This window comes from Pezoporus occidentalis, unplaced genomic scaffold (genome assembly GCF_034315485.1).
Source record: "Pezoporus occidentalis ecotype Australia unplaced genomic scaffold, CSIRO_AGI_Poc_V1 ctg105, whole genome shotgun sequence".
In the NCBI taxonomy this organism is placed as follows: Eukaryota; Metazoa; Chordata; class Aves; order Psittaciformes; family Psittacidae; genus Pezoporus; species Pezoporus occidentalis.
In genome coordinates, this window is record NW_026912832.1 from 833,928 (window position 1) to 848,666 (window position 14,739).

The window sequence follows — 14,739 nt, forward strand, 5'->3', positions numbered from 1 at the left end:
GCAATGAAATAGCTTCTTGCCTTTCAGTTTCCTGAAAGATTGAACAGTGTAGCAGGAACCTCAGCAATCTGACAGAAAACAGAGGACAGCTGCAGTTTGCAATTTTAACCTCTTTTTGTTTGTTACCCAATGTGTCTTCACATCCCTCTGGAAGCATGTGAGGACCGTGATCCCATCTAACAGGGTATGGGTGAGGAAAGAAAATTCTGACTCATTACAAAAAAAATCACGCTCCTTTGGCAGCACACCAACCTGAGACACATGACTGAGTGCAGCCACTTGTGAAATAATTAACACTCGCAGAGGCTCGGTTGATGCGATGGTTTGAATGACAAATGTCACTGCATTCCTAATGTACTCTTAGTGACCTACACATAGACACTTCTCAAATAACATGTGTAAAATCAGGCACTTCAGCAGCGTTCAGCTACCTAGGCTCAGAGGAAGAAAGCGGAGCAGAAATAGTGCCTTTAATGTTAGCAATGATTGAGTTGGGGTTAGTACTGCAGTGGGAATCATTTTGTCACAGAAGCACAGAGCGGTTGGGGCTGGAAGGGACCACTGGTGATCATCTAGTCCAACCTCCCTGCTTAGGCAGGGTCACCTAGAGCACATTGCTCAGGATTGTGTCCAGATGGCTGTTGACTATCTCCAGGGAAGGAGACTCCACCACTTCTCTGGGCAACCTACTCCAATGCTCAGTCATGCTCAAAGTAAAGTTTTTCCTCATGTTCAGGTGGAACTTCCTGTGTTTTAGTTTGTGCCCACTGCTTCTTTGCCTTATTGCCTGGCACCACCAAGAAGGGTCTGGTCCCATCCTCTTGACACCCTCCCTTCAGATATTTAAATGCATTGATCAGATCCCTCCTAGGCCTTCTTTTCTCTAGGCTGAACAGGCCCAGTTCCCTTAGCCTGTCCTCATAGGAGAGATATTCTAGATGCTTACTAATTCTAGTAGCTGTGAGCTGGATTTGCTCCAGGAGCTCCATGTCTGTCTTGTACTGGAAAGCTGAGCAAATGTAGTACTATCATATCATCTTTAAAGATGCTTCAATGTTTCAGAAGGAATATTTTTATACAGCTGTAAAGTACTGGCAGTAATTGACAGTAATTGTGGGCACAAGGGCAGCAGGGGGTGTGGATGTGGCCTAAGAGTAGCACTGAGAGTGTGAAGAAGTTGGGCTCTAGCTCTAGTCCCTGGCTCTCGGGGCATCTTTGCCTCAGCTCCTCCACCTGCAAATCAGGGATGATCAGTCACATTGCAGAGGCCCAGAGCAAGTGGCATTATGTAAGGTTGAAAGCTTGGCATTTGATGACATTTTTGTGTTTACAGTGCACTTTGATGTGGCCACTGAGAAAGGATGAGAGCAGCAGGTAAGGAAGCAAGCCAGGTGCTTTCTCAGGACACCCAGATGGCGGTATGTACAGTGTCAAAGATGGCAAGAAAACATGTATTTCCTGCTTCACAAGAAAATCATCCATCCAAGCAATTTTTGCTCCATGATGTTTAACTGAAGCCCATTTTGTTTACAATGTAAGAAAATTACTTTCATTACTGGGTACAATTAGTTGCTTAGAGAATATATTTCAAAGCGTTATCTTGTATATATGCATTTGTATATTTCAAAAGATTTCTGGCAACTCACATCCATAAAGTAGCAGGTACTGAGGCAAAAGAAGACCTACAAAACTGAAAGATTAGAAGTAGTGCTTAGAAAGCAAACAGTATCCCACATAGGAAAAAAATGAAGTGCAAGCTTTTCACAGAGAAACCCTTGTTATTAAGCAAAAGGTTAAGAAGCTCCTTTATTGTGCCAGGAAAAATAATATTAAAAGAGACACTCCAAGCTGTAGGGTTTTTTCAAGTAAAGGTTTTTGTTGTTTGTTCTCACTATTTAAACCTTTTCAAGTAGACTAAGACAACAGAAAATTAAGTCAATCAGAAGTTTATAGCTTGCCCTTAGAAAAGGGGCAGAATTTGTGGGCATGTAGTAGAGGAATATGAGAGTAGAGCGCTTTACTCAGCACCACAATTCCTGCCTTGCTGTAAGAAAGCAAGATACCTTTGTATCTTTTGGTGGAGCATTTTACTCACTCTTGTGCATTCATCAGGCTGCTCTTGTTACCTTGTCAAAAGAGGATTTCTTTTGTTGCAGAAAATATTCTTGGGCCTATTGTTCCCAGAATTAACTTCTAAGTGGGACCAGATGAGAATGTGCCCCTAATATTGACACACAGACTTTACACCACTCTGAAACAAAACAGAGGGGTAGACACTATGTGATGTTGTGGTGTTTGCCTCTGAATAATCTGTAGGAGTAGAGGACAGGGAGAAACAGATGCTTGGGCTAACGCATGTGACACACTGAAGAGAACTAGACTTTCCTGGGATTTTTAACTGTTATATTCCTAACAGAGAGCAAAAGTCAGAACAGCTGGTGGCTAAAAAGGAACTCTTTTTTTCAGCTGGTGGCTGAAAGCAAACTCTTCAGTTTGCTTTCCTTTCATCAGGAAAACATACTGTTTGTACAATCAGAAGCAGTTTTCAACAATGGATTGGCTGGAGATGAGTCACTAAAATGAATAATCCTTTTTTAATCTCTATAAAAAACATCCTGTTAGTGTTGCCATATTCTAGGAACTGTTATAACAGGAGCAGCAAAAGGATTAAGTGCTTAAACCTGTCCCATCAGTACAAGTTTGCTGCAGCAGAATCTCTGTTGGCAGCGAGTCTCCACTTCTTACAAAAAATAGAGAATATTCCTATTCTGTGTTTCTTTGTTGTAACAAGCCCTCCAGGACACATCAATGATTTGCTTATTTAATAAAAAAATATAGTTTAGGTCAACTCACAGCATACACTAAGAAAGAAATAAAAGTAAAGATCACAAGTTCACCAAGACCACACCGGAGCCTGTTCTCAATGCCTTTCACTGAGAGCACTACACTTCTGCCAATAAATCCTCCAGAGGGTAAGAAATCTGTAGACTCAACACTGTCCTTTCTGTGCTTTGCAGTGCAGAGCTGTGCCTCTTTCAAAAGGTGAATGATTCTAGGAAGTGATTAAAATATGTAGGATAGTCTCTGTAGCATAATGCTGAAGCCTGTACTTTCAATACCAAATGCAAAAAGGCTGTCAGCTATAAAGCACAAAAAAAGCTATGCAGCTACCTGACAGGAACAATTAGTCTCATGAGTTACGAAAATTGCTAGAGGAGGCAGATGACTGCTTTGTTTTCCCCACAATACTTAAAATGGCAGGAGCTTGCTAAAATATTTAGTGTTAATAAAAACTGATGACAAGCTCTTACTGGTCTCCTTTCCAGAAGTGAGAGTTCAAGAAGACTGCTTACTTTCACTGGCTCTGTCACGTTAAGGTGTCCAAAAGTTGTTGAAGGTGATGCAATACAGAACCCGTGCAGACATCTCCAATTAATCGCAAATAAATTGACAAGGGTTTACCATCAGCAGCAGGTGGCCAGGCAGTGCTTGTTTTGAGCGCTTCTTTTTAAATACATCGTAAGGGGTGTTTCAAGGTGCTCGAGCCTCAACAGCTCTGCTCCTGTGGACTAACATTGACTTGAGCAGATGGAGAGTGACACTAGCAGTATTTGCACAGTGAGGCAATTGTTGTGTTTGTAGGCCATGCACCTTGGCCATGTCACAACCCCAGAGCAAATCTACCCCACAACATATCCACCAGTCCTAACTCATTGAGTGCCAATATCATGAACCTGATGGAGCTCATTACTAGCTTGCCCCCCTTTCCTGTGCCACCGGGCTTCTTCCCAAAAGCAAGGGGGGGTGAAGAGGGAACAGTATGCATTTGTATCTTCCTTCAAGGTGGAGCTGATTCAAAGCTAAAATTCACACCTAGATCTCTTCAGCTCTTGGCACATCTCCTGCCTTCATTAAATAATGAAAAACTACAGAGCACTTACACATTAGGTTCACTTTTCTGTCAGGTGAATTTTAATATGTTTTGGACAATTAGTACTGATAATGGGATAATAGTTCTTAGATGTAATATATATATAAAATAACTCTTGGGTTTATTTATATATATTTTGTGCCTGTATATATCTATGTATATCTATATAGATATATAATCCATAATCCCACCAGAACATAGAATAGTAATATCTGATAATAGGAAACTACAGGTACAGATGTGCATTTCTCTTCGGTATGTGCTAACACAGCTTGGGATGGAAAGTCTCCTAGTTCTTCAGTTCTGCCAGCCCAGGCTCCAAATCTCCCTTCTTTGTTGGTTATAAAGGATTCTTCAGGCTGAATTTCTTTATGATCAATTTATACCCAGTTTACTAAATCCTTTCTCTATTCAACAGGAAGAGTTTTTACGCGCTCCTTGAAACTGTGTGAGGGAATTTTAGGCTTCTGATCTCAGAAGAAAGACAGCTAGAATGGATTGAGGAGGACACCTATCAGAGTTCACAAGTCAGGATAACTACTTATCCAGAATATTGTCTCCTAGCCATCATTTCTCCTTCTATCCTGACTCTTCCTGGACCCCAAAGGAAAACAGAATAAGTGATACACTGTCTTTCCTGAAAAGAAAATTCTTACCTCATTTCATCTATCATTAGCTTGCTTCTACTTTGAATACCATATATTAATGATTTTCTTCTTCTTCAGGAAAGTCACTGGGAAGACAGACTCACTAGGCACCTTCTCTCATGTTATTTGACAACGTACAATACCCACATAACTGATCCAGCTGTAATTTTAAAATTACTGCAACCCTCTGGGTTCTCTATAAAGCTGTATAAAGTCTAAAAAATGCAATGGAATATTCAAAAAACAAACAAGTCTTTCTTTTTTCCACCCCTGTTCAGGAATGCCCACTTTGGGGCAGACCATGGTCCAGCAGGGACAGGCCCAATCCAGGAGTTAAGGACTGGCTTCTTTTCTAACTAACTACATGTAATTTCATTTCCATTTTTCCTGCTTGTAAACTGGGAGCAATGGCATTTATTTGCAGTGTAGAAAGATATTAATCAAAAGTCTTGTACGTCACTTTATTCTAACTAATGGTTGGAGACAGTTACTACTAAATTCCTATGGTTTAACTTTACAGATACATACATAAATGTCACCCTTTGAGTTTGTGGCTTTTCATTTATTAGCATCCAACATACTTTTGTTATAGAAAGCAGAAAAAAAATTGTCACAAGTCTATGCAACTATACAAAATTAGATTAACTCCATAAGAATGACAAGAATGTCCTCTGCTGAACCTTAGTGCCTCATGGAAGAGTTGGCTGCATGTGAAAGGAGGTAGATGATCTTACATGTTCCCTCTCCTAGTACTTGCTGCCACATGATGAGTTAATATTTGATTAGACAGTGCTGTATCTATGACACCTGTTCACCAGGGAGACTAGGCCAACAACTGATGTAATCTACCTTATTATATACTTAATGATAGAGGAGAAGTGCAGCTTTTTCAGCTTCCCACGTCTGCTTTTCATTTCCTCTCCTACACATTCCTGAGGGGTCATGTTCAGTGCCTTGCAAGAGCAAACAACTACAAAATTTCTCTCTCTCTCTCTGTGATTCTCTGCAATTTGCCTGAAAAAGAGAAGGAAAACCTAAACAATTTCCACTGTACTGTGTGTTTCTAGAAAGAAATCTACCTCTTGTTAATAGTTATTAATATACTCTTGTTGGATATATTCATCTGATATGACAGATGAGGACAAAAAAATACCAAAAAATATGTTGGTACCAAAACTGCATGGAAGAGATCATTTTTTCTGTAGTGGTGAATCAAGTGCTTGGCCACAGTTAATAGATCCTCTTCACAAATGTCCTTTCAGACAATCTCAGGCTTCAATTAGTATGTCCAACTCAGTTTTTTAGGTTAGGCCTCTGAAAAAGCAAGTGACTGTGAGTGAACCTTTGCACGGGCTCCAGAGCACCTCATATGAGCAGAACCCCAATCATTCTCACTGCAGAGTTACTTGTACCTGTGATCCCCAGCTTGCAGTGCCTTCCTCTAGGAAATGCTGTGCTTCTGGTTTGCACCACTAACAGTCACAGTGACCTTCAGAATCTGATGATTTTTATTTCAAATGTGTAAGTTGTGCTCTACTTAGCCAGTGTGTTTCTGTATTTTTTTTTTAAGTTGGCCTTCATAACTTCTGTAGCTTTCCTGTTTAGAAATCCCCATCTTTATAAGGAATTCCTCAAATTCCCTCATAACTGTAGGTGTTTATAGCATTTCAGATATTGCTTTTTTTACTCTGAGCAACTGTTGTTATAAAGTTAATATAGAATCTAGAGAGTATTTTCTCAAATTTCCATTTCAGATTTTTCCCTCCCATTTTGAAGAGGTCACCATCTATCCCTGAAGTAAGATTTGCCATTGGAAACAGGAGAATGAAAGCTGCAGTGTATTTTTATTGGAAGGCCAGCACTTCTTTTCTATGTGTTTTTTATTTGGAAAGGGAAGGCTGGGACTAAGACAAGGGGGTATCTTTCACTGCCCCGGGCTAGATCCTTTCCTTAGTTCAGGGTAATGCTACAGGGCCTGGCAGGTATTAGCTTTGAACAGAGGTGGTCAACAGTTCCCAGTTGCTGATCAAAGGTGGTAAAAAAATCTGTGAAAAAGCTGTAGTCGGTCTATGTGAAAGAGAGCAAACAGTCCTTCCATTTGTAGATGTGCCTCTTGAGCTACCAAGAGGTCATTCACTTCTCATACTCATCTCCTCACCCATCAAGAGTTCTTGCAGACACTGCAGCACATCCATGCTAACGTAATGGGAGGATAATATACATCTCAATAGAACTATAAACAGATACTCACTGGGACTGCCTGGGAAGTCAGTCAGTGTCTGACAGCACAGCTAGTGTGGGGATTCCCAGATACATTTTTGAAAGCGGTACACAGAAACACTTCTTGACGTGGGATTCCTGTGATTGCATTTCAAGTCCCTATAATTTTGCTGCCACGTCTCAAACAGTTTCATGTCCAAAATTAGGCTGGAAAAAATGATATAATTATTTAGAGGGAACAGGAAGAGGGCAACATCTTCCACTGCCAGCTACTAGCCCACAAAGATAACAAAAGCTTTGATAGCAGAAGATAGCACCTGGCATGTGCTAGCACTCTCCACTTGGCACCTCTTCCAGGAATTGAGAGTGAGATATGACCACTATGGTGCAAGCCTGAGAGGTACAGCGGAAGCATACAGTGAGTAACACTGGTCTAATAGCTGTGCACTAAGCATAATAAAGATTGATCAATGCTCTTTAAACCGTTTTACAAGGACTTTCTCCACTGCCCAGGCCATTTTACATGTTTATTTACTACAGAGTAAATCATACTTCATAGAGCTGAGATGACAAATGAAGCCTGCCACAATTCTGCATTAAATGTTACATGTTTTCTTAAGGCAAGACAGGAGCTGACAGAGCGTCAAATGATCATGTTCCATCTATAGCTTTCACTCTGTCAAGTCTTCTGTCCTCTGCATGCCAATTATAATAAATATAGTTGACTGCATATAGCCAGAGGAAAATAAAGGCAGCTCTCTAACGTATGTAAAACTAAAAGATTCAGACATTTGTACATCTTTTGATTGTTTACAGAAAAGTAATGCTCTTGTCTTACTTGAAGATAGTGAGAAGCTGGAAAGGAATATATCTTTAAAATCAACACTGAAATGTAAGTAGGAATATTCAGCTCAGAGTAACATCCTCTGCAGTGGGAGCTGAAGACAGAAGGTGGTGTCAGGAAGCCTGGCTGGGTGAAATACCTTTTACCATAGGAAACTTTTCTGGGTTCATGGGAAGTCATACTGATTTATCCTCCCACAGGTATTAACACCTCAAGCAACACAACAAGCATGCTGTTTGCTAGAGAGAAATAACCAAAACCACACACACCCTCTCCTAGCATCTTTTTGAAGGACTTTCTTCTGACACTCTGAAGGACGAGAATGGTTTAAAAAATTATACTTTCAGGAAATTCTATTATCATAGAAGCATTCTATGATTCTAAATAATTTTTGAGGTTGTTCTGAATGTTAGTACATCTTTCACAAAGAACATGTGGTGCTTCTTGCTCAGCTGTTAGTGCTACAAGTTTGCATATTATTTTATTTATAATTATGCTGTACAGACCTCCCCCAATATTACAAACACAATTAATACCAAGATCTTACTAAATAAACTATACTGTAATTAATGGATGGGTGGAATGAATTCCTTCTCTCTAGTTTTACCTCAGCCGGAAAACAGAGAGGCTGAATGTTTCCATGTGGCCACTGGATAGCTCTTTTCCTAATAATAACTAATTATATTCCAGACCATCATTGGTCTTGGCATTACCCTGAACCTGATGGATGCATATAGGGATCCACACTAGTCTCATTCTCTAATTCAGAACGTGAGGTTTGTAAGAAAGACTATTTCTGTATGAAGCGGTGGAAACGTGCTGCCATGAACAGCGAAGAGGAATCTCTGTGGCAGCCTCAGGCAGAAGGCTGCGGGACTCCTTCTGAAGGTGGAAGTGCAGTCATGGCCAGTCCCTGATATCAGGGCAAGGGACAGAAATCCAGGCAGGTACCAAGACACCTGTGATTTCAAATTGCCAGTGGCCTTTCTTTGTGACAGTTGTAAGAAGATAGATTAGATATTATTAGGAATAAATTCTTCCCTGTGAAGGTGGTGAGACACTGGAGCAGGTTGTCCAGAGAAGCTGTGGCTGCCCCATCCCATTCAACCTGGCCTACTGGAAGGTCTCCCTGTCAGTGGTAATTGGAGCTAGATGGTCTTTAAGTCCCTTCCAACCCAAACCATTCAATGGTTTTATGATTCTATGATTTTCTATTTGCTGGGTTTAAGTGGGCTTTCTGGGACCCACGTGCCTGCCCCTGTTTTACTTCTTGATGTTCTGCCTTGTGTAGTTATTGCAGATTACCCAGGATTTGTAAAATATGAAAAAAGTAGGAAAGGAATTCTGAGGAAGTCATTGAGCTTTATGATTTTAGACATATAAAGGTATGGCTTTAATACAACCACTTTTCTGAGAGCCTAATCGGGGGATATTGTTCTCAGAAGTACCATTTCGCAGAAAGAAGTGTTTCATCAAGGAAGTTACCACTATGGAAAGGATAAAAGATATAATTATAAACTGAATATACATCTATCAGAAAAGATACACACAGGCTAAGAGATCATTTGTGTCAAAATATATATTGAATTATTCCATCATATTCTATTTTTATTTTGTTTATGTATAGGGGTTTTGGAGGTTGTGGCTTTTTTTTTTCTTTTTGAGCTGAAGACTGCTCCATTCCTATTTCAGAAGGAACATGTCAGAAAAGAGACAGAGACTTGGGAAAACAGAGAACTCTCAGGCTGCTTGACATTTTAGTGGATTAGGAACAAGGTATTTGTTAGTGTAGTTGTTAGTTCCAATTTTACCATAAAGAGAGCAAGGGCACCACCTCCTGGTTTAGAAATGCATTTATTTGGGTCATGAAAGTTATTCTTCAAGTACTGCAATCAAAAACAGACAGGCCTACCAAACAAGATGTACTTCTTTAGGAAAGCTTTCTCCTGAAATCTGATCTTATGCAAGGCAATTTTAACAAATGATGTGTTTGCTGTTGCCTGTTCACACAATGAATGGTATGTAGCCACAATGCTGGCCATAAATGATGGAATATGGGGTAGTTACAGATTTGTGAAAGCAAGAAAAGTGTTTCACACTTCTTTTCCACATTAGTACATGGGCTCTTCCTCACCCAGGGCACCAGACTCCAGCGTTCACAATATTTTTAAGAGATCTGATTGATAACCACTGAAACGTTTACTCACTGACTTAAGTAGAAATAGCATCTTTAGCATGACAATGGTTTAGGTGTTTTTATGAGCTGGAGGTCATGGAATAAATAATTATTACTATAGAAGTAAGACATCAAACTATAGTTCAAACAGGTTTTGAACATTTTCAAATTACCTGGTTTCCAAAAGGCTTCTAGTTGAGAAAACACAGATTAGTACATGATCAGCTGCAGGGAGCAGTCCCTTCACTAGCAAAATGAATTGTATTCTTATGCACAGGTTTCATTTAGACATACATGAAGGACTTTATAAATTCAACTGTCTTGCAGTTCTGAAACAATTCAAATTAAGAAAATTAAATCCCTAGCTGACCAGGAGACAAGCTGTAGAGTGCAATTAAAAAGCCTGAGCAGCAGCCTGGATCCTCTGAGCTAGAGCAGGCTGAATGCTTAATTCTTCCTAGAGTCCACAATGAATTGCCCTTAGCACAGTGTTCTCCTCTTCTTCTGAATAACAAGTGGCACTTTGGAAAACCCTGCTTCAGGCTGATTAGACATAACCAGACTCTGGTACTTTGTACTATGGTAAGGGACTTTTGTGAGGACTGGTCATTTATAAATAAAATGATCATCTGTCAAAGCTTCCATGAGAGTTAAGAATCAGTGCCAAAGGAGGTGGCCAATTTCTATACGGAGGCCTTCCTCAGCCATTTGGCCAGACAATCCTCAAGGATTTTAAGTGCAAGTGAGCTCAGAACAGCAGCAGCAGCCTCTTCACAATTTTTGGAAAACAACATGAAACATTAACAATTTCTGTGCTTTTGCCAAGGAAAAACATACCACGGACCATTTCCTCTCCAACCAACCAGAGCCAAGATTCACCTTGCCCACTTAACAAGCAGAACTATATGAGATATTTCAACTTTTCTCCTGTATAATTCAATTCTGCTTTGTACATGAAAATTCCAGGAAAGAGTGAAAAATGCATGTAACTTGATTGCTTCCCATGAGCTAGGATGAGGTTAGCAGATTTTTGTAACATGTTCACATCAAGCACATTTCAGTAACAGACACATAACCCCTGTTTTGTCTATTAGTACCAGTTCTCAGAGATAGCAATAGAGGTGTTGATACAGTGTCCTGTTTTCCCCTTTGGAAGATGCTTTGTACATCTGAGAGATGTGCAAAACAAAAATAATCTAGGATTGCATCAAGCTTGTGCATTTATTGGTGGCTTATTAAAAATTAATTCATTGCTGTAAATGAATGCTAATAACAAATTAGTAAAAACCTTTTCTTTTCCTCTGCTTTTTTTTTTTTTTACAGAAATAGTTTTATTACAAACTTGAATTCTTAAGAAATACACATATAAGAATTTACACAAAGGCCTTGGCATTTGTAAAGAATCCTTTGGTATTTGCATGGTAATAGGCTATAAAACACTTTTGGACACAGATGTGCTCAAACAATGATATAATTGCATAGAAATTCTTTAGAAATATTTCTGAGGCCACTTTGAAGATTTTTTTTTTGGCACAATATTAACAAAATTAAGGCCTTATGCTTTTCAAAATCAAGTCATTCAGTGTGTGAGTAGTGTTTAAAACCCTGAAAAATATTAAATACAGAATAAAGACTATAAGCTTAAAGCAGGATTTACTAGAATAAACAAAAATAGCTGTTAACCTGGGTTCAGCCTCTGCAACTTCAGCATTGAAATGGCCTATTGTAAAATGAACACTTCACATCATATTTTGGCATTAAACACCTAATTTATGACACTGAAAAGAAGAAATCTTTGGCAAGCTTCTTTTTGAAATGATAAACTCAGAGCTTGATTTACCTAATGGTCAATATCTATATAAATTACTAAAATTTTTTTTTTTTTTTTTTTGACCATTGCTGGATCATTCTTTATTCCACAGGAAAGTTTGTTCTACTGCATGAAGAAGCTGCATAGTACCAACATGGCAGAAACACTTACTTGCCTATTTGGGAAACCAATTGGCAATCTCTTCCAGCTGTAGTCCCGTTAAAACCAACAGCACTAAAGACTACAAACAGAAGCAAAGGTTTGCAGGATGGCACTCTATGTTGTGAAAAGATGGTTACATGTTGCTTAACCACAGTCTGTAATCCCAAAACTCTTTTTTACATTAGTATTGCTTTGTACAGGAACAATAAGTACATACCCAAGAGTCTGGGATTTTGAGACACTTAGATAATGGTAACAACAAACTTATCTGGGGAAGAAAAATGAATCTAAATATATAATACAAAAATGAGAAAGGGGGGTCAAACAGTATAAGGCAGAACTGCATACCTCCTAGCACCTTTGCATTTTTTCTGGATAAATGCTGACTTTTTATTCTATCAGTGCATTGCATTTATATAAAAAATACATATATTTTGATCAAAAGTGCCATTTGGCATGTCAACATTTGAAGCTTATCTTTGTTGTCTCTTTTCTTCTTCAGCAAGGACAGGGCCAGTAAAGCAGTGTGTGTTAGTTATGCAAGTTCCTAAAAAGGCACTTTACTGTTTTCATATTGGACAACAATGAGGTACATATGATATATGTCTAGGCTTCATTGCTGTTAAACGAATAGCACCATATTGTGTGAAATTAGTTGAAATTCAAAAGTCATTATGTTTTTCTCATACAGACTTGACAACGGCTAACATTTGAGCGCAGATCCCCTGCTTTCAAAGTTGAGGGAGTTGGTTTCCTATTAAAAAAAAAGAAATGAGAAGACCCATTAGCAATTGCTGGTATCAACAGTCAGTCTTCAAGTTTAGAACTGACAACACAGACTTTGCATGGAGCCAAATGCCTCTTTAAGGTGTGCTGAATAAAGATGTCCCTAAGTTCTCCAATGTATATTCACTTTTGGTCACAAACTGTCACAAGATTAGTTTCAAACATTGTCCACTTCCAGTTTAGAATTCAATTCTGTAACAAGGCTGAACATTTGCCTAACCAAAAGACGCTACCTGTTTAATCAGCAATTTAAGAACATGCTGGAATTTAGGTAGCAGAAAAGAAATAGGCAAAGAAACTGAAGACATTTGACTCTTTATGAGTTTCTGCTAAGTCTTGTGACTACATAAAAGTGAAAAGCCAAAAGACAAATTAAGTGATATACTACAGAAAAGACAAATCAAAATATTTTACTTTCTAACCTATCATAAAGAGGTACTCCTAGCAACTGGAAATTAAGCATTTTCAGGCACGAGTGTGCTTACATTTAACACTTTTCTTCAAAAAAGATGATACGTTTATAGGAAAATGATGAGTATTTGTGAATCATGATGGTATGACAGGCCCCCTGACCTGGAATCATTTTATTAATTTGAAATACAGTTTGTCTCCAGAAAAGGGTATGAAGTTGACAGGTCTCTGGGTAGGACTCAATGAATACAGCGCTGACTCCTCTGAATTTTTCTCTGACCAGCTTTCTTCTTTTCTAGGGGGCCAGTGCTTACCCCAGTGTAAGCAAATGGGCAAATGGGCTCTTTCAGTAGCTTTTCTGGTTGATGAGGTTATCACAGCCCCAGTGATAATCACTCCCAGTGCTCAATTTTTCTACTCAGTTGACAGCGATCTCATAGACACATAGTCAAAACTGGCTAAGCAACCTGATTCATTTTGAATGAGACAGGCTGAGAGGCATTCATAGATCTAGGAGACATGAAGAGATGAAGGATACCAGATGAAGGGTACCAGGAGCAACAGCCTGGACTGCTGCAGAAGAGGGTGCTTGCCAGCATTCCAGAGGAATGTCTGCCCATCTGGTAAACTGTGCAGACCTGGGAACTGGTGTATATGCTAATATAATAGTAAAACTCATATGGTACAAATTAGACTGTGTTGAAAAATACTTATGCGTGGGAGACCAGAACAAAGCCTACTACCACTTAATTCCTGAAATCAGAACCTCAGCAGGACCGAAGAAATACCTAAGGCCTCTGCCTTCAGCTGCATTTTACTCAGACATACTTCCTCCAATATTAGGGAAAAGTAAATAATTGTGCAGCTCACTTAGTTCAACACTTGTGCAAATTTCAAGTGGTTTTATTACGTGTTAACATTCATCAGGCGGTATTCTAACTTAATTTCAACCAGTATGTCAGCCTATCTCAGTTACAGCTCCGTGAATACAATCCAACATAGTGGAAATGCAAACACTGTTAGATTATTCTGAAAAGCAAAATGCCAGATACAAATGACACTAAAGGAAGATACATTCATTAATTTCCTCAAAAGCTATTACAATTTCTTTTTGTTACGAAAATCATTAACTGCATATATTAACGAGGTTGGGGCGCAACCCATACTTGAACCATGTATATCATTCAAACGATACTTCTCTTATTCACGGACATGGCTTGACTGAATCTCAAATACTGATAAATAAATCATGAACTTACTTGAACATCTCATTCCTTTCTATAGTGGCAAGCCAGAAGCTGTAAGCATTTGCATAATAATTGCAGGTGCCCCGGCCATGGCATTCAATGAAGGGAGCGCTGCGAAACTCCTCTAGGCAGGAACCAGGAGACGCCAGGGCCTGGCCAGAACCCTCCGCACCAGCACTGGTGTGCTAGAAAAATGCAAAAGCATCAGTCAGAGAACTACTAGCTTAAGGAGGAGCAAGAAGGTAGAGCTGAAGGAACCAGAGGCGGCACTAGGTTCTTTCACTTAATGACAGTACAACACACCCACAAAATCAACTTCAGGGCACCTGTAGGCACAGAAATCCTACAAGACTGTCAGTAGGACCCAAGCTACCTCTGCTAGCAACAGGCCAAGGACAGCTTTCTGCCCAAAATGCATACAGACTGGTACTGTTTATATTTGAATAGCTTAACCCAGTTCCTGTCCCACATCACAGTGGCCTCTCTCCTACTGCCAACTGCTAGG

General features: G+C 39.4%; 1 protein-coding gene across 2 annotated transcripts in view; it reads right to left on the minus strand.

The window, feature by feature from the left end:
- Window positions 1-9,479: 9,479 nt before the first annotated feature.
- The window catches only part of COL4A1 (collagen type IV alpha 1 chain), a 123,672-nt gene continuing 118,412 nt past the window's right edge, over window positions 9,480-14,739 (minus strand). For both annotated transcript variants that reach the window (XM_062619285.1, XM_062619294.1), the window contains exons 51-52: window positions 14,247-14,419; window positions 9,480-12,544 (exon numbers count right to left, since the gene is read on the minus strand). In XM_062619285.1, coding sequence (XP_062475269.1) covers window positions 12,463-12,544; window positions 14,247-14,419 — 255 coding nt within the window. In that variant the 3' untranslated portion in view covers window positions 9,480-12,462. The remainder of the gene's footprint in view (window positions 12,545-14,246; window positions 14,420-14,739) is intronic.